At 41.6% G+C, this 20,044-nt stretch overlaps 2 protein-coding genes across 2 annotated transcripts; both read right to left on the reverse strand.

The window, feature by feature from the left end:
* Positions 1-13: 13 nt before the first annotated feature.
* On the reverse strand, positions 14-8,213 carry prpf3 (PRP3 pre-mRNA processing factor 3 homolog (yeast)). Its single transcript, XM_079561258.1, has 17 exons — positions 8,064-8,213; positions 7,617-7,769; positions 5,865-5,995; positions 5,601-5,768; positions 5,409-5,489; positions 5,096-5,334; positions 4,893-5,011; positions 4,628-4,812; positions 3,593-3,759; positions 3,430-3,512; positions 3,195-3,338; positions 3,019-3,118; positions 2,157-2,270; positions 1,897-2,015; positions 1,742-1,819; positions 686-738; positions 14-601 (listed from the first exon to the last, which is right to left on the reverse strand). Exons 2-17 carry the CDS (start codon positions 7,759-7,761, stop codon positions 452-454), a joined length of 2,076 nt encoding a protein of 691 aa, XP_079417384.1. The 5' UTR covers positions 7,762-7,769; positions 8,064-8,213; the 3' UTR covers positions 14-451.
* A 5,953-nt stretch (positions 8,214-14,166) lies between these two features.
* LOC306966898 (uncharacterized protein) lies at positions 14,167-19,799 on the reverse strand. The gene is made up of 6 exons (XM_079561728.1): positions 19,654-19,799; positions 17,559-17,896; positions 17,398-17,473; positions 17,021-17,099; positions 16,719-16,902; positions 14,167-16,630 (listed from the first exon to the last, which is right to left on the reverse strand). The coding sequence occupies exons 2-6, from the start codon at positions 17,892-17,894 to the stop codon at positions 16,112-16,114; spliced, it is 1,194 nt and encodes a 397-aa protein (XP_079417854.1). The 5' UTR covers positions 17,895-17,896; positions 19,654-19,799; the 3' UTR covers positions 14,167-16,111.
* Positions 19,800-20,044: the final 245 nt, after the last annotated feature.

Consider the following 20,044-nt stretch of genomic DNA (forward strand, 5'->3'; position numbering starts at 1 on the left):
AAACACACGAATGTAAATGTAGGCCATAGTTTTATTTGACTTTGAGAAATGTTACATCAAATGCGACCTGAAGGTCATTGTTCTACTCTTTCCAAAAAGAAAGCGTTTTGCCTTGTTCAGGAAAAACCTAAACCAGTAATCTATACAATGGCAGATTTTATTTTCTCTGTGAATTACTTGTCAGTGTATCACATCCATTGGATTACTAGAGAGTTCAAAACTGTAATTGCTTCAACACTGATTATATTACCCTATACGTAATGAAGAATCTAGGGGTTCATGTAGAAGTCCATTCCACCAGTCAAAGCACAGTGAGAAAAATAATATTCATCATTTTAGCTTTTATATATACGTCACAAGATGCTTCTTGATAAGATCAGTTCTGGACGTCACCAGCAGAGAGAGCGCAAGGTGTTTTAGGGGGAAAAAAGCTTTTGTTTCTTGTTTAAATTCAGTCGTCTGTGCCATCCAACACACTGTGACTCAGAGCTAGATCCCAGTAGTGTTCAGTGCGGTGCTTCTTAAAATGTTCTCTAGCCATGCTCTCTGTTGGGCACTGCTTAAACTTGATCTCTCCAAAACTGCGATCTTTGGCAGTGCCCTACGGGAACAAAAATTGTTTTAAGCAAAATTAAATGAAAGTTATTTTTATTGTAATCAATTAAAAATGCAAAAGACAACGTACCTCCCAAATCAGCCAGCACTTGTTGTTCCTCTTTGTGTCATCATCATCACGGTCTAAACGTACAAAGCAAAACGTTACACTTAAAAAGCAGCCAATTACACTCAATATACATACACTACGTGGCCAAATGAGGGCCACAGTATACAGGTGGTGTGCAGAATTATTAAGCATCTACTTGGAGGGGAAGTGGGTAATAAAAAAACATTTAACAAACTCAGAAATATTTAAACATGTAAAAAGCTTGTCAGAGGGATGCAACACACTTCAATGGTGTTCCAACAATTGCTAAGATGCGATAGGCTGAAACCCGTCCACCCATATTGATTTGACAAAATGTATTATGGGCCGATGAGACGACAGTAGCTCCGGATGAGAAGTGATCCTATCCTTTTACAGACATGCACATTCAGAAGGATATCTAGTGCCTCATTGTGAGAAGAGTTGCCATGAGATTCTTCCAGGATCTTAGAGCCGAGTGCGGCTCCGTTATCTGTGGCCCAGCTGGTGACGCATACACCGGGTCTCTATTCTTTTATTTTCTCTGTTTTGTTAAAGTGCGCATTAGAGCAAAAAAAAAACCAACAACCCACGTTTATATCACCATGACTGAAAAAAGTCGCACACTTCTCTGGTTAGGTTCGAGTTCATGGTCAGTGCGCCAATTCACCTGAGCTACTTAAATGGCCGATTTGCAGCAAAACAAAACAAAATACTTCTCCGAAAAGTGTCTGGAGGCTTTTGCTACGGCACAAAAAGCTGATAAATAAATCAAGAAACCGACAATATCCATAGATGGAAGACATGAAAGAAGAGTGGGTAAATTAGTCATGTGTTCAGAGTGGTAATTTCTTGTTTTTCATATAGAAATATTTCCACAACATTTATTGTATAATAATTGATATTTTACAAAGACTGCTTAAACCTGGCCTTTAACTTGCTTTTTCCCCATTATTCATAATTTGGATGGACCGAGACCACTGTTATTCAAAAATAATTTTAATGCTAACAAATACGACTTGCCTACAGTAACTATTCTGAACAATATTGCACTTTTACCATCTCTTTTACTGTTGGGTTCCTCCCATTTGACTCGGTGCATCATCAATCTCTTGAACTTCTTCTGGGATTTGGGACCTAAAATTTAAGTTACAAATGTTACTATTTCCTGTATGGACTGAACAACAACAATGTGACAATAATTTTCCACTTGCCTCCTTCAACCACCACTATGTTGCTATCTTTGTGCATAACGACGGTGCCCGTGAGGTACAACTGGTTGGCATTTGCCTCAACTTTAAACTTCTTGGCAGGATTTTGCAAGTTGCGGATTCTGTAAGACATTTAAGACATTAATTTGGGACACACCTCTGAGAAAGGAAAGGTGTGAAAGAGAAATTGATTGTTATTCTTACAGCACAATGCAACATAAAACTAATGTAAAACTGTGTAATTGATTTGAAAAACCACTCACCTGTACACTGCAATATGAACACCATCTGTCAGGTCTTCTTTTAATTTTTTTACTTTTTTCTCTTTTCTTTGTTCCGTTGTTAGTTTGCGAGCTGCATTGGCCTCTTCATGCGCTCTGATAAAGAGAAATGCAATTCATAATTTAAGACATCCCAGACAAATGCAATGGGCTCTATGCACTGTGACCCCACGTGATTTCCGCCTGGACAGTAAACCAGACGCTGTCCTTCCTGTGCGCCATCTCTTCCCATAAAAAATTAGCAGGTCCCACAGAAATGAAGCGATAGCTTAAGATTTGGTTAAGGACAGCGAGTAAAAGTTTGGTAATAGACAGCGAGTAGAAGCTCGGATGTGGCTGGAGCAGGTAAAAAAAAAAAAAAACATTACATGAGACGTAACGACTTCACTGGAGGAAACCTCCTTGTTCATAAAAGTGGATGTTTTCGTCTTGAGGCTAACGCGGGTAACAAAATCTAAATTTAAACTAGCGCAAAGCTTTCAACGAGCCTACACAAAAAATAATTGTCCTGTTAGTAGTTTAAATAATTTTTACTTATATTTAATAATTATCATTAACAACACTAGCCTTTCGTTCTAAGATAAAACTTTCTAACATACGAGCACTGGCGTTTCCTTTGGGGCAGGATTCACAGCGAACATGTAATACGTTGCTGTGACTCCATCAGTAACTCGTCCTTAACTAGATCCTGAGCTATCTCTTTATTTGTGCGGGACCCTGCTAGTTGTGAAAGTAAACGATCTCTGACAAGAAGTACAGTCTGACTTACTGTCCAGGAAGCCGTCACGTGGGGAAACTGTGCATATAGCCTATAACCTGCTCTAGAAACCCAAAAGAGACTCACTTCTGTCTTTTGGCCATCTGAGCTCGAACATGAGCTTCAACTTTTGTGGGGTCTTGCACTGCCTCCGTTCCAAGAACTCTCATCAAATTAGAAATACGAACTGCAAAAATGTAAGAAAAATCAAATATCAAACCTGTTCATGCAACAAAATGCTTGTTTCCACTTCGTTTGCCTACCTTTGGGTTCAGGGGGAGGCATCAGTCCCAGACGCACCTTTTCTTGGACTTCTTTCTGGCCTTCTCTGCGCGTTTGTCTTCTGAGCTTTTTTTGCTCCTTCTTTGTCAAGTAAACACCAAGCGTTACTGGTTTATCCGTGTCAACTGAAAAATACAGTATGGAAAAGGTACATTCATCACAGTTTTTGCCAAACGACTGAAAAAATACTGAAAAAATAGATCTGTAAAGACTAACCTGGTGGCTTTAGCTGGGCCGGATGCTCTACTAGATTAGTCACACCGAAAAGCTCCAACTTTTCAAATTTAGTTTCTGAGGCGCTGGTGTTGAGAGAAAGACATACTTATTATATTCAAATCCTAATCCCAACATAGAATGACTCTGATCAATATAAACTCACTATTCTTTATTTGTAGGTAAGATGTAGGAGTCCCACCACTCGATGTGAGGCACCTCTCCTTCTCCAAGCTCTTTCTTAGGAGCGATAAGAGCCAGCTTTGTGGAGGCTTGGATTCCAGTCTTTCTTGCTGCCTGAGCAATTTCATTCTGCAACTTCTCCAGCTGAGCCTGGTTGAGCACACACAAAATAAACCACATTTTATTAGTGTGAAGTTTAGCAATTACAATCACAAAAAGTAAATATCAAGCATTGGCTTAAATGACTTGAATTGAGGAAATATATCTTGTTTTGAGGGGTTTTCACTCATGTAGACTTTTTTCCTGATCAGACCAAGATTATTTTGCTAGTTTGATGACAGACTGGTTCTATGGTAAATCTCCCTTGAAATAAGAAAGTAAAACTGCCAATGGGACAACACCATTTTTCTTACCCCATTAGCAGAGAAACGTACTTGAAATAACGGCAAAATGTATTAAAATGAATCAGAAACATCCCAGAACAAGTGAAATAATCTAGGTCAAATGCCCAACTACATCTTAAAGGAACTATACCCGATTTTACTTCTAGAAATGGAATGACTCTATTTATATATACACTAAAAGAAGGTAAATCTTTTATCATATTGTGAACTCATACATTTGTGGGGAAAACACTGTGCATCAAATTATAAAACTGTATCAATTGAATAAACTTTCAGGCTATTTTTCTTGCATTTTTGTGAAAGTGACCCTGAAAAATGACCCTGCAAGTTGTGAAATGTGCCAATAAACTTGTAATCCCTGTAAAGCATTTGGATGCTACAAATATGTTAGGAAAGTTACGAATGAGTTTGGACCATAACTAACATTTTAATTTGTGGTTTCCGATTTCATTGCTTGCAATAAAAAATAAAAAAGATTTAAAAAATCAGGTAAAGGGCCTTTAACTAGCGAAAACAACAACAAGTTGGATTATTATGCTCAAATTGAGACATCTAAACTAATCTAGTAAATTACATTTTTGCAGTGTAGTTACAAAATAATTATATAATGTTACCTTTGTTCTTATTCTTTGGGCTATCTTCTCAAAACGGCCTTGTTCATGAAATTTAAAGCCCTTGCGAGCGCGCTGAGCTGGCACTATGTTCACTCGATTGTCAAAATAAGTTGACTCCAACTCTTCTCCAGGCTTTTCCTTGAGCTGCTGTCGGAATTGTTCCCTCTTTACAGCACGAATATTGGCTTAAAAGAGAAACATCGAGAATATCAGTAAGTTTAATGTGATTACAAAACATCTGCATTGATTTCACACCTATACAGACCTTTCAAAGTCGGCATACGATGTGTAAGCTCTATTTCCTTTCCACTGGCGTCTACAGTTCTCCCTTTGTCATCCAGAATAAGCGGTGTTGGCTTATTAATTTCTTTGAGCTCAACTTTTCTGTGAAGAAAAACACATAATTGCTACAGGAACAAAACCCCTTACAAAACGTGTTTGTACTCAACAGTGAACAAGAATACTTACGGTGGTGCTATGCCCATTGCGTGAAGGTTTGCCAGCGCAACAAAATTGTTAGGTGTTGGGGCGGCCAAAGCTCCAAGAATGCCAGGTTTCATAGACAACTGAGACTGGATGCGAGCTTGTAGTTCAGCAGCTTTACGAGCCTTCTCAATGGCATCATTCATAAAACTAGCAGCCTGGGATGGACCAATTGACGAAGCGCCGCCAACAAGTCGAGAAATTGAATCAGATGTAGACAGACGCTAGAGTAAAAAAACAAAACAAAAAAAGGAAGTTTAGGTTAAATAAATTGTTAACTAAATCGTGAGCGTCTTACCGATGCAGCAGGAGATGAAAAGCTTAGTTGTTTTTTACGTTCTTCTATCTGTTTTGTGGCTGCCTCCATCATTTGTTTAATCTGTTACACAATTAAAAAAACATATGAACTTGAAAAAAGCAAAAAAAAACACTGGATAAAACAACCATGTGTGTCATTTGATGTGAAAATTGATTGACATCTCTCCCTCACCTGCATTTTGGAGAGCATGCCGGGGCTCTCAGATGGAGGCCCAGGGATGACTTCAGGCTCCTCTGCCTCTTCAAAACGTGGAACCCTTTTGCGCTTCACAGTGGTTACATCTGCCATTTCCGGACCAATTCTCATTGACCCCATTTCAGACTCGTCGCCAAACACATCCTGATGAAAGAAATACAGTAATAATGGTTTTAAGAGAAGTTTAAGAAAAGCTAAAAGAAAATCGATCTTTTAAAACATATGAGATTTGTTCTTTACCTTTATTTCTCTCTTTCGACTCTTTTCCGATCCACCTTTGTTACCGCTAGAAGAACGGCTCTCCTCCAGAGCTTCAAAAAGACGATCAACGAAGCTTCCAGCAGAATCATCAAGAAAGGGACGCAATTGGTCTAATAAAATATTTAGAGATAAAGCGTCAAAAGATTTGTAATGTATTTGTGAAATTGTTATACCTACACCTATCTATTCAGTGGGTCTCAAACTTTTTAAATCGATACATTATTCATCCATGTCAGAGAAATTTGAGTGTCCAGCAGTATACAGTGTGTGGCATACACAACCAAGCACACTCAAAAAATCAGTACAATCAGTGAATTCAAGTTAAAGGAACAGGCCACCGTTTTTACATACTGAGATATGTTCTTATCTGAGCATAGACGAGTTGATGCGTACCCGTCTGGTCTTTGTGCGTGCGCTCAGTCACGCACAACGACCAAAGACGCTAACATTTGGCCTCTCCCAGCATATTCCTATAGCTCCAAACGGGGCTGAAGTTGGAAGCTACCACGCTCTTCCACGGGCACGCACAAAGACCAGACAGGTTCGTATCAACTCGTCTAAGCTCAAGTAAGAAGATATCCGAGTATGGAAAAACGGTGGCCTGTTCCTTTAAGATACCATCTATAGTAACTACTGCACAATTAGAAGATCAGTTGTACGCCATGGTTCACTTCAGTATATTTTGGTCAGGACATCCTTGTAAAACTTTTTTTTTTTTAATGCAATTAATTTTTATGATTAAGATATTGTTAAGTATGTCCAGGACTACAACATGGCAAGAGGAGACGCAGGGCTAAAACAGGACTTACACAGAGCTGTCAAGTGCCTCATTTTGTCTAGGAAATTACCGCCGTCCTCCAATATTAGTTTAATCCCAGAAATATATTACATAATTACAAAATATGGAAAAAGTAAATAAATCACTCCTCTGCAAACTGAATTCACTAGGTTAGCGAGAAATGCCACCTGCAGAAGCCTGAGTGGCAGTTGTCACAAGGTTGCAGAGCTGTCAAGTCTCCCCATTTGGGTGGGAAACTACAATATTTTTGTATCTTGGAGCTCGTTTGGGCTGGTGGTTGGGCGGTTTTTAAAGCCATTCCGCTGCGGTTTTTTGCCTTGCTGTAATCAATGTTGAATTGATCAAAATCACTATTTCGAAGGCAAATTCAAGGCTCTGTAAGCTGCTTTTTCAATAAGGGAGGGGAGTAGGGGCGGTTTCTCATCATCGTAGGAGCACATGGGCTCTGTTAACTAGTAAACAATAAACAAAATTCTAGCCGCGCCATATGTTTTCAGATATTTTTGGGCGGGTTTGGCTGCCCATACCTGGCAACCCTGGCTGGTGGGATGGTTTGCTGCGGTAACCGGAAAGTTTGCCGTACTTTCAAATCCAAATCTTGACAGGTATGGACTAACAAGTTTCTCCAAACCCTACTGCATTTTATTAACTTAACCTGAAATTGATGATCACAAAGGATCAAACCAGAAGCACTGTTTTTGTTACAGCCAATGTCAATTTAGTAAAATCTACAGTTGAAATAGGCCAACATCAGGCCCTAACCAGAGCAATCTCACCCCTCCAACAAGAGCTAAACTAATTATTGTTAGGGGGTTGACGCTGTATATGTAATAAACAGAATAAAGATTTGGACTGCAACCTCCTCTTACCATAAGAAGACATAGCAAACCAATCAGTCATGTTTTTGCAACTATTCCCACTGCAGCGGGTACCTGTGGTTTTCCTCTTGTCGAGGCCCTTTCCCACGCAGTGCAGAGCCGCAGTGACCACGGTCGGCTCCGAGAAACCCAGCACCTTCTTCACAGTGCGCTCTACCCATGGCCTCAACTCCTCAACCTCGCGCTTAGGAAGAGACATGACCGGCCCTGCAAAAGTGCAAACATATATTATTGAATACAGAAGGTCGTGCGTAGTGGTTTTACATTTCACGTTCCTTCTCACAAAAGTGATTCAAATCATTTGCTCACTGCAGTATTTCAGTCTCAAGACAGTTCACACAAGTATTCGTAAATCCCATGCTTTGTGGTTCGGTTGCATCGTTTGTGCGGGAGGAACCAACACACGTCCAGCGGCAATGCTAACAGGCGTTAGCATTTCTACAAATCCACGCTAGCTCCATGGAGTTGTAAACATTTAATAAGGTAAAGACGAGGACAAACCTTACTCGTCGACTGTTTCCTGTATATGGTGGTAGACGTGGTTGAAGTACAGGATGACAATAACACGCATAAAAACGTAAAACACAACTAACGTTACATTAGGTTTTGGAATAAAGTTTCGATTAGCTCGCGCCGTCAACACGACGTTTATTATTGTGACCCGGAAGAGGAAAGTTTTAACAGCTTCCGGTAGATTTTGAATTAAAAAAATTTGCTCGACAGTTCCGTCTAGCCAAACAATAAAGAACTGCAGTTCTCTTGAGCACATGTCAAAACGTTTCCCCAAATAAAAAATATATATCCATTTATAAAAAGCGTTAGTCATCTTCATCATCTGTCTTCATCACGAAATGGCTGAACATTACGCTTCATCATGTTGTTTGATTTAGCCAAGGTAAGTGGTGATTTTTTTTTTTTTTTTTTGGACGATTCATTGCTTTTTGAAAGAAAAAACAATGATGTCTTACCAGTTTTATTTATATATTTTTTGTGATTCAGTCCATACATTTACCTTATTTATCTTGTCGCTTAAAACCCTTTAAATAGGTTTAAAAAAAAAAATCCTTACAGAGAAGACAGAAGGCATTAAAGTGCATATGACACATTAGAAACTATTTTTGCTAAAACACAGTAAACACAATTATATTTAAGCTTTTGCTGAAGATTGTACCCAGATTTCTTTAGTTTGGCCATTTTTGTGATGTTTATGTTTCACTTCCTTATTGGACACCAACAGGAAGTGATGTAGATGAAAGCAAAACATTTTAAACTGTTGCTGTGTGTAAAGGGACTATGCGGAGTTTAAAAATGTTAAAATATGTATTTTCCTCCCCCTATATGTTCCAACAGCGTCCTAAGGCAGGGGTGTCGAAGTCGTTTGGGTCGAGGGCCGAAATTCAGCCTCCACGGCGGGTCGTGGGCCACATATATTGTAAAGGACTGTGGCCTCATACAGCAGCTTTAACTTATTGTGCTTCATCAGCCTGTGTCACATGTTTCTCAAAGTGTGACATGAAGTCATTATTCATTCATTCCACATTTGATGGCGGTAAGTTACTATTGTAGCCACAGCTGCTCTGGGGCAGACTGACCATTTACCACATGGCTATAATGTGCTGTTTATATCCTGATCTCTTATTATGTCAGTGCCCTCTTCTGGACATGTGTGGATTTAAATTTCAATTTAAGCTTCCCCCTAGTGGCTGGAGTGAGCAAACTGGTTATTTCTTTAAAAATCCATAACTCCGCACAGGAATGGGCTAGAGGCTTGCTTTTTGTTGACATGCTCAGGAATTCATGCTTCTCAAAGGGCCACATTAAATCATCTCGCGGGCCGAGATGATTTAACGTGTGGGGCCTTGACCTTGACATATGTGTCCTCAGGTGTAGAATGAGCCCAGACCTGTTCACCACAACTGCCTCTAAAATCCTGCACTGTCACTCAAAAAGTTGTTACTTCGGTCTGAATTGCCGTCATGGACGAGCTTAATATAGAAGGTGCAGTTACGCGTATGACCTGAGGTGGCAGTAGTGAGTATAAAATGGCCAACTTGCATCTAGTCTCTTTAAGTCAATGGGAAATGAGTCAAGCTGCTATGGAGCTTTACCTTTATCTATGTCACTTCCTGTCAGCCCATTAAAAATTCAACTGAATATAACCTTTCTGCCCAACATTTCTTCATTAACATTGCTGCTTCACTGAAATGAGCTGGTAATCATGCAACTGATGTTATCCTTCTAAATAATTATCTTTTCAAAGGTCATATGCACTTTAAACTTAATGCCATGCTATTACAAAGACATTTGTTCACTCAAGTATTATTATGGGCTCTATATAGCTTTATGGTGTCACATGACCACAACTTATTGACTCAAACACAGCTGCCCTGGAGCAGACTTTAATGGACTTTCTGAAAACAACTAATCACTCAAACAGCACATTCTGTGTTCTAAACTCAATAGAACTCTGAATGTTCTGGACTCATGGTCAAAACAAGTAATAATGTAAAATTCACACTACAAACCTGGGTCACCTACATAACCTATGGAGCGGGATTAAAAGTTCAACGTTACCACTGAAATCCAACATTTTAAGGGAAGCTGAAAAACATTTTACATAGACTGACATTTAAGTAAAACATATATATAAAACATAGTGAAAATAGCACCAGAAAAACTCCATTAACTGCCCGGTGACTCACTACATCTGTATGTTTTTTCCTTCACTTCTAGACAAATGAGATGAATTTACTGTTTTCTTTCTTTCTTGCTCCTTTGTAGATCAGCCCCCACATTTCTGACTGCGTAATGTGGGTCAACTGAGTGCATTCGTAGTAGGGTAAGCCTGAATGCAGCAGAGAGCCTGAGGATACTCCAGATTCTGCGTCTGCGGTGGTTTGTTTGCACACATTTTTCCAAAATCCCATCCTGCAGGGTGGAGCCAAAACGATGCAGTTGTTTTTGTGTATAATGCGAGTTAGAGGTGTTTAATTTGTGCACTGTGAAGTCACTTGATAAAATATTAGCAAGTCTAAACGGAATTGCAATAATGCTCAGATAAATTGTAGTGTTTAAAAAAATCCTTCAGCGTCAAATTGTTAATATTAATCCAATTACTCTGACGATGATACACATGGTCATATCAGTCATGTGTCATTTACAGGACTGACAAACAGCTTTTATTTACCAAGAAAACACCAAACTGTGCAAACTGATTTGGGGATTTTCCGGAATAGAATTAGTATTTTCTTAACCTCATTGTTTTTACCCCGGAGCCCACTCATCCACAAACTCATGTGAAATTGAAATGAATGTCAACATCTATAAATAAATCCTATCTGTCTCTATGAAATCATAAACAATTTGTGCTTTAATCAATTGTACAATTGTGTTATTTGCTGCATACGAAGGCTACCAGTTCCTTCCTTGCGGCACTTTAATGTAATCATCACTCCAACAATTCAAACCACTGTCTCGCTACATGCCTCTGCCTAAATCTACATTGCGTGCAGCCCCACCCCCTTTCCCTCCAGACTCTATTATGTAATACTACCCCGACGCACAGTATGGAAATTTAACATAGGCAATTTGTTCAAGTACAAGCTGCAAATATAAGTCACACATCTTTGATTTCTACATCAACGTTGAACACTGGCTTCCTTCACTTTTTCATTAGGTTGATATAATGGTCCATTGTGGCTGTATGTGCGGTTAGTGCTATGAATTGCATTACTATTTTAAAAGAATGTTAAGTATTTGGTCTGACCATTATGTCCTGTCACAATCACAGTGTGTGCTTCTCAAGTGCTCCCATTCATTCGCTTCATCCATTTTTCATTACCAGTTGTATAGGCTATAGGTTTATTAATATTGATAGGCTTCTGTGCTGTAGCTGTTACGTAAAATCTCGGGTTACTAGTTAGATGCTAACGTGCACCTCTGATTCATCAGCTGTGTGGTTATGGTATATTTTATCAAGCTGACCCAATTTGTTGCAATGTTTTCTGACAGGGGTGGTAAATCATGGTGGAGGATCCGGTCTCAGGGGACCCGGTTGTCTTTACTTTACACATGGGCTTTGCACATTGGCTGCATGGACCTCATCGTGTGCGTGAGGGGAAGACACGTGTCTCGTCCCCCTCACATATCGGCACTGTTGGGGTAGATTTCCTTATTATATAGTTTATTGGTTGTGTTGGCCACCAAATGCAGGGAGATTTAAATATTGGCAGGTTGCATACTGTATATTTATTTTTGGCCAGTTGGATTTACTCTGTACTGTATTTTTTTTATTTTCATGTTTTTTTTTAGGATTTTTCTCCTTTCAAAGTAGTTAGAAGTAGTTGTGTCCCAAATAGACAGTTTACTTTTTTCATAATTAACAATTTTATTGTCATATTGTGTCACTGCTCACTTTAATAAAGCCTATGGGTAAAATGTAAAAATATCTTGTCAGATTTATTGGAATCTTCCATTTATTGCAAACTGCTCTCCACAGTGAGTTATTAAACAAATCAGTCCAATTATTTTTTATATGACTTGTTATATGTGGTTAAAGAGGTGAATTAGAATCCCATTCAGTAGCTGAGCTGCAGCCTTGTAAGATCATCAAGCGGACGAGCCCATCCAGGCCAGTGAAACTGAGGATGTTATTTGCCTGTAGCTCGTCTGTGTCCCAAATATCACTCTCAATGTCAGGAGATACACGTGCGTCCTTGAAAATGGAGTCCCTGTATCTCTGTCTTTACCTTGTCCCCTGTTGGTGACATAACATCACCAAGTCCCACCACCATCATTACCGTAACATGTAGAAAATGAGTGTAATGCATCTCTCTCTGTGATTTCCTGTCGCAGGACTGTCCGCTGTGCAATTTTTATGAGCTCTGAGGCCGTTTTGAGACTGGTCTACCCTGAATTTCCCCTGAGGACTTGAGGGTGAGTAAGAGCCTGTATGGCTGAACTGTTAGTGTGAGCATGTGTGCAGTAGTAAAGTCACCACACGTGAATTTTACAGGAGTGAAAAAGTTGGAGGTTTATTTTGGACTTTAGTTGCTAGAAACCCCATTGTGGCTGCATCGTGTGAGGCAAAAACAGGGTATTCAATAACTGTTTAATATGGCGAAGACATTATTATGGAAACACCTTTTTCACAATAGTCTTGTGTCATCTCAAAATACAACATCTATCAAACACTATTTACAAGTCCCTCCAGCGTGTCCTGTTTCCGAGAGGCCTCCTCCCAATGGGACATGCCCAGAACACCTCCCCAGGGTGATGACCAGGAGGTATCCGGAAAAAATGCCCGAGCCACCTCAGCTGGCTCCTCTTGACACGAAGGAGCAGCGGCTCTACTCCACTCACCCTATCTCTAAGAGTATGCCCAGCCACCCTGCGAAGGAAACTAATTTGGTCATTAACCAGATCCCATGACCACAACGACCGTATCAATGTCGACGCTGCGCCGATCCGTCTGTCGATCTCACTCGTGAAGATATATTGTGCCGCTCTAATAATAAAATAATTAATTATATAATAGTTTATATTCTTCTTAAAGTGCTGCACTGTAGACATTATTCATTAACTCTCCCACCTTGTACTTGGCGTAGACTGATGGAGGTGAGACTGTCAATATGCACCATAGGACCCTCAGACCATGACCTAATAGAGCATTATACATTGAGCTACATTGAGCCTTCACTTATTCATAATCTAGTGTTATGTTTGTAGCACAAGAGACAGTATTAACATCAAGTGTAAGCTTTCCCAAAGTCTCACAATGTTTCCTCATGTGCCCTCTAAAATTCTTCCCTCGTCCTTGTGCAATTTGCCCCTTGTGCAAGTGGAGGAGAAAAGTAGGAGTAGTACTGGCAAGGGGAGATTGAGTGGAAGAGCTCCTCTGCTAAAAACTGCATGGATACAAGGGGGGGCCGGCAGCAGCGCGTGGTGGAACCGAGAGAAAGGGATGTGCGAGAGGGCGGACTCTGCTATAGCGATGCAGTCAGTGTGTCAGCGGCGAGCCCATCACAAAATCAGCCAGTCAGTGTGTCGGGGGGGCAGAGGGGGGAGTGGCGCCCGCATGTGTATCTGTTTATAAGCAGGGCTGTTTGGGAGTGGGTCTGAGTGTGTACGTGCGGCATGCTGATTTCACCCCGGCCAAACCACACCTTCTTCACTGCTCTGGATTTAGCACGATAACCAAAAAACTGAACGAACGACAAATTAACTCTACAGAATTAGATACACACTGGTAGAAACTGTTAGCAAAATGTTGTGAATTGCTGTTATGTAAAACATTTACAATGTAGTCACGATTACCCTTCGAGCGGCGGGTCGGAGGATCAGCCGCCCCCCTGCTAGTGCCAGTCAGATTACAGCGACTGCAGTCTCACATGCTGGTTCCTATCCCCCTCGATGGCCCGTCGCCCCCCACCGTTGCTTGCTTACGCACACTCCAGCATGTACAGCCTCCAAATCTGCACCCCACTGAGTCACACATCTGTGCAGTGAGAGCTGTTTTCCTAAAACCACCCATAGACATGTCATAACCTTCAGAAAAATAAGCAAAAACATACAAGACAGTTAGATTTTCCAAAAATGTGTTTAATTCAAAGATTTGTTTTTTGAAAAAGTAGCCAGAAGAGTGATACTGTATATGTAAAGATGGCATGAGAATTACATTTGAAAGATACTAACAGGATTTAGGAAGCTGAAGGTGAGGGCAAACTAGAGAGGGGGAGGGAGGTTAAACTTCAGTCTGGTTTACACAAAGAAGGCTGTAAAAAAATTGACATTTGACCAACCCATCAGTTGTCACAGCAGTAGAAAAACATACATAAAAAGACATAAACAATGAAAAAAATAAGTGCAATTGGCTTCCCTGTCATACCACAACCGTATCAAAACGAGAGTGGGGTGGAAGAGACCCCAGCGTTTCCTTAGGGTCAGCATGTGGCACACCGCTTTGCTACGTCTGAAGACAAGATGGGGTAGGACGGCGCACCTAAGAGCTGCAACCGTGAGATTGTACACTCCGAATGTAGAAACATCTACCAGGAGCTGTGCTCCATAAAGGTATGAACAACTTATAACAATTTCAAAATAGTTTACTATCAATATATACAATACTTTTGCAATTTATGTAAACCCCTGCTATGTTTGTAAAAAGTTTTCACCCAAATAAAAAGACACTCTCTAAATTGAGAAATGGAATTAGAAGAATAGCAGCAGAGCAGGAGCAATAGACATCCTCCCTTACAATTGTAAATCATGATTTTTCAAGTTTTCAAAAGCACCAACTGTAAGTGCAGTCATTCTTCTGATATTAGTACCCCACCCCAACCCACAATATACACAACCCTGATCGGAAGGCTATAGGAGTAAAGAGTCGCAAATATTAGCCACTGCGGAAAATTATGAGGCAGTTTTGATTGCCTGTCAGTAATGTAGAGCTGCATACTGCTTGTATCTACTGATGTTAGATAAATGAGCATATGTAGGCATTCGTAAGTGATTGTTTCTGGTGAAACAACAATCAAAATGCAGTATGAATTTACTGAACACATCCTATTTGGTGTCAAGGCACATTAGTCCAATCATCATTTCATGTCCTATAGTTTTAACCTCATTTTAGTATAAAAAAGGAACTTCAACACTACCTTAATTGCCTAAAAGATGACGACAAGACCATATGCGATCACACAGCCAGTGATATTTAGCTGCCTAATAAATAAATATATAGAATAAATAAATGCAGTGTCAGAACAATACTTGAATAAATTAACTGTGGAAAAGTCTGTCTTTAAGTGGTCCTTGTTCTTAATTAAACCCAAGCTGGTTCTTCAAAAGCTGTGCTGTGGGTTTTTGCGACGCCTCTTGCTGGTCAGTCACTCTTGATGCTTGGCCACTCAGTTCTTTGCCTCCCCACAGATGTGCCAGCTGAGTGCCAGATCTTAAATTACATTCGTGAGTTGATGACATCATTTTTCCACAGTCTTCGGTGTTTTTTTTTCTTTTTTTTACACATGAAAAAATACAATGCTCTGTTCCGATTACAACACGAGCTACATAGTTTCCGCAGACTTTTTCACGGCTTCTCCTCTTAGTGGCATATATCTACAGTACACGTCAGTAGATCAATCTCCAGGTCTGCCACTCTTATCCTTGGTATGGATGATTATCACTCGACATATTTGGATTATTACAATATGCCATGAAGTGCACAAGAGCTAAGAGTTTTAACACAAGCACACGTGGAATATGCTCTCTTGTCCCACTATTGACTTCTCATACATATTGTGCATTAGAACAGTACAGATGTCCAATCCACCAATTTGATTTCCTTTTATACATAATCAGTCTTTCAAACGTAATCAGTCTTTCAATTTGAAATACCTTTTTCCGTGGTTTTCTTGCCATTTGCTTGTTTATATTTCTGTTACCGCCATGTAATTCACTTCCTTTGAATCTGTGACTTTTAGGCCCTCAGTCACATCCCTTTTTTTAACCACAGCTTGTACCTGGTGAAGGCAAGGCATCGCTAAAGGCCATTTTCAGGTCTCTAAGGGTGTGGGGCGCGCTCTGGGCAAAGTCACGGCCTGAGATGGCGGCTTGGACCTTGAAGGGTCGTCATTCAGTTGTGCAGCACTTGGCTGGCTTTGGCACCGAGCTGGCTTTGTAGTATTATTCTTCTGGTTCCTTTTGGTTGTTGTGGAGGAGACTGAGCTGTCTTGTGTTGCTGGGCTGTTTCGGTGGGCGGTTAGAGACATGGGAACTGGCTGTTTGTCGCCGTTTCCTGGTGCCAAGGATGAGGTGGACTTGCGTGGGGATAGGATAGGGGCGACATGAACCCAGGTCAGACTGGGCTCCGAGCTGTGGCCTTTGCAATTGGACGATTGGCCTTGTTCCTCTGTGCCCTCCGCAGCCGAGCCTGTTGAGGTGTGGCTTGTGTCAGAAGCTGCCGATGAACTGTGCTTGATGTTTTTGTCCTCTTCAGAGCTCAAACGAGGGAACTTGTGAAGCACAGGGGACGGTGTGGATGAGTCTGTCCCTGTCCAGCTGAGTCTTCGCTTCTGTAAACAAGTATTACGCAGGTGAACAGAGCTTACATTTATGTAGCAACTGTACACTTTTTCACTTTATTGAGATCGTTATGTTTACCTTCACAGGAATGTGTGACTGATCCCTGTTCCTGTGTGGCGGTGTGAAGCCGGCAGTGTCGTGCAGCGAGAGCGCGGGGGATGTGGCTACACTGGAGGCTGCTGAAACGGGGAAGGTTTGAATTTGAGGAAACCAAACTTTAAGCATCACTTCCACCTGGAGCAGAGTGTTGAGGTACTTCTCACTATAGGCAAAAGAAAACAATGAAAAAAGGGTATGAGTATTTTTCAAGAGACATTTCAGAGAGTAAGGTTTTCCCTCACAGTTCTGGTCATAAAATAGATTGCATCACAAGTACTTACCCACAGGTTGGTCTTTGCAAAACTCCCACAATCCTTTGGATTCGATCCATGGCAACACTCTGCTGAAAACTGCTCAGTCCTTTCAATCAAAAAACAATAGTCCAGTCAGCACCAAGTAACTCTGCACAGTGGTTCGTATGTACGTATCTAAACCTGCTATCTCTCACACACTCTTTCTGACTTTCATCATCTCACAAGACTGCTGCTTCACGTGGAAACATACGACAGCACTTTAGACCACATCAATATTCTGTGCTGATACAGTCAGCCATACGGGGAGCCACTGACTTGCATTGATGCTTTTCAGATCATATAAAGTTGTGTGTTTGTGTGCAGTGCACTCATAGGCAAACCAGTGTCTACTAAAAGATGCTTACCGCGGTCAAATCGGCCCTTCTTCAGTCCATTCAGCAACTCAAGCAGAGGCCTGACGAATCCCTGCAGCTCAGCACACTGGCCGGGGAAGAAGAGAAGATAAACTATTCGTGAGCTAAAGTTGGACATCGCATCTTGAATAATTTTTTGTATGACCCCTTACTTTCTGAGAGAACAATAGATCTCCCTGCGTCTTGGGGGCACGGCTTGTTGGTTCATCTGTGGATGTTTTGCTGATGCTTTCTGACCTGTAGCCCTCCTCCTCTTCCTCTTTATCCGTGAGGTTGTCAGACGTCCACTGTGACCTCGGGCTTCCCAGTGCCGAGTCGCCATTGGGCATTGCTCCTGACGTCCCGCCGATGATGACAGAGGAAGAGGTGTTGGTGAGGAAGACCTCCGAGTCGTCCTCCGCCTGCTCTGAGTCACTTAACAAGAGGCTGTCGCTGCAGCTCAGGGAGTCAAAGGAGGGCTGCGAGGACGTGCTTCCCTGGGACTGCATTACTCTGGAATAAGAAACACAACAACTCTTTAAAAGTCCTCGAAAATTATGACGCAGCAATTATAGCAATCAAATATAATTACAGATTCACAATTATCAAATCACAAAAACAGAACTTATTTAATTATTACAATTATCTGCAAACAACAGTTCTTGTCTCAAGTGGGTGTTGCCATGTATGAACCTGCTATGAAGTTTACACGTCTGCAAACATGTTATGAAATGCAAGTGATTCTTGTGTTACTTAAGCAAAATGTCAGACTTCTCCAAAGTGTTAAAAAAAATGCGCTGATAAGTAAATCTTGATTATGAAATATAAATGAAAACTGAATAACCACGATTCATTATTTGACAAAATCGTGCAGCCCTAGCATACCTTCTGTAAACCTGTAATGTCTTTCTGCAAAAAAACTTTTCATTTTGGCAGTCCCTCTTCAAAAAAACATGAAGCTAATTACCCAAAATGGTGGGCACACTCGTGCCCTACTTTAACATGGTGCAGAGTGGGACTGGGGGTAGGCACTGGCAGTACAGGCACACAATACTAGTGCATGTCTGGCTCCCATTGAGGAGATTGGAAACTGGAAAGGAGCGGTGAACGTGAGGGGGGATGGGAGTGTGTAGTAGTGAAATCAGCATAGGCTATGTGTGTGTCTCTCTCTTCCGCTCTTTCCCTCTCTCTCTCTCTCTCTCTGTCTCTCCCTCTCTCCCCTCTCTCTCTCTCTCTTCCTCGCCCCCCTCTCTCTCTTCCTCTCCCCCCTCTCTTCCTCTCTCCCTCTCTCTCTTCCACTGCCTCTGGTGCCCACTGTGGCCCCTCCCCTCTGTCTCGGGTTAGCTCTCCATCCCCCCCATTAGCTGCACGTACACACACAGCTCGTCTCTGTTTCAGTATGCCTCTCTCATCTAGCACTAATGCTTATCTTGTTCGTTTGGATATGGTGCCAGACTTCCTCTCCTTCACACTACCCGGCCCTCCTCTCGTCCCGAGCTTCTCTTACTCATGTTCACGTGCAGGCGTCCAGCCCATGTGCTTGTAGATTATCTGTCAAATCTATTCTCCATTACCTTACAGGAGAACTCATGGAGCGTAACTGCACCTTATCTCCACGGGCAGGGGTAGAAATTACAGGGGGCGCAGGTACCACATCCACACACCCACAGAACATGTGCTATGACAGGGAGCCAGTTATAGTAATGTGTTTATGCAAGCACCAACACACACCTTTCAATCATGTTTTCAATGTTCTTACATTGTCAAACTATAGCCTATAATTGGACATTTTCCCCCCCAAGCATCTTCAGTCAGATGGTAAACTAGGTCCTGTCATGGTACAGTCTCAGTCTGTGTCTCATGAGCTTGAGTTAGGTGGGACACAGCAGTGCCTGGGCATCAGTCCGCACAGGTAGGCTTTTACTAGGTCTGCCCCGTGCCCACTGACAGGGTACAGCTCCCACCACACACTTGCAAACCGAAAATGGTTCACTGAATAGTTTTCAGTGTATTTTAACATATAGGAGCAGACACTGTCAAACTGGCACGTGTGCACATTTAAGTGACAAGTAGAAAGTCATGGTTTAGCTTGTATTTGTTTATATTTTAGATCATTGGTAAAACGAGTTTATTTGATCTAAAAGGCTGTTGGAAACGTCTGGTGCATGAGCGGATGTAGCGGTACAGGAAATTCCTTCAGGATAGCAGCAGAGTGAAAAAACACATATGATCATAATTTGGTGTAAAAAAAACAACAACAGCCCTTACCTATTTGAATGTGATGCTGCCAGAAACTGTCCTTAAAGCCGCTCTATCCTTTCTAAAAGATGCAGAGTCCGTGAACACAACGTCCGTAGCGGGAGCAGCATCGGAGCGCACAACCTGGACGGCCGCTCAGTGGTCTGTGCGTCTCCGCTTCTGCCTCTCCACAGTTTACGAGCGTCAACATGTGCGCTAATCCACGTGCCTACGCTTGGCGCGCCTCCTATTGGCTGTCGGCCCGGCGGCGGCGCACGGTATTGGCCGCTCCACTCAGCCAGTGACTGGTATACTCCGCGGTGATTGGCCCGTTTCCGGCACGCTCTTTGTCCGGCCCACTCGTGTCTCCCGTGTGTTTGGTGCCGAGCAGAGGAGCAGGGTGCTCTACTACTGCAGCCGA

This window comes from Gobius niger (genome assembly GCF_951799975.1).
Source record: "Gobius niger genome assembly, chromosome: 8".
Taxonomy (NCBI): domain Eukaryota; kingdom Metazoa; phylum Chordata; class Actinopteri; order Gobiiformes; family Gobiidae; genus Gobius; species Gobius niger.

Coding starts and splice junctions, on each gene's coding strand:
- prpf3 (XM_079561258.1), bottom strand. CDS start 7,761: ATGTCTCTTCCTAAGCGCGAGGTTGAGGAGTTGAGGCCATGGGTAGAG. Junction 5,335..5,408: donor TTTCATCTCCTGCTGCATCG/GTAAGACGCTCA, acceptor TTTTTACTCTAG/CGTCTGTCTACATCTGATTC. Junction 739..1,741: donor ACCCAACAGTAAAAGAGATG/GTAAAAGTGCAA, acceptor TTGTACGTTTAG/ACCGTGATGATGATGACACA.
- LOC306966898 (XM_079561728.1), bottom strand. CDS start 17,894: ATGCAGTCCCAGGGAAGCACGTCCTCGCAGCCCTCCTTTGACTCCCTG. Junction 16,903..17,020: donor TTGCAAAGACCAACCTGTGG/GTAAGTACTTGT, acceptor TTTTGCCTATAG/TGAGAAGTACCTCAACACTC. Junction 16,631..16,718: donor AGTCACACATTCCTGTGAAG/GTAAACATAACG, acceptor ACTTGTTTACAG/AAGCGAAGACTCAGCTGGAC.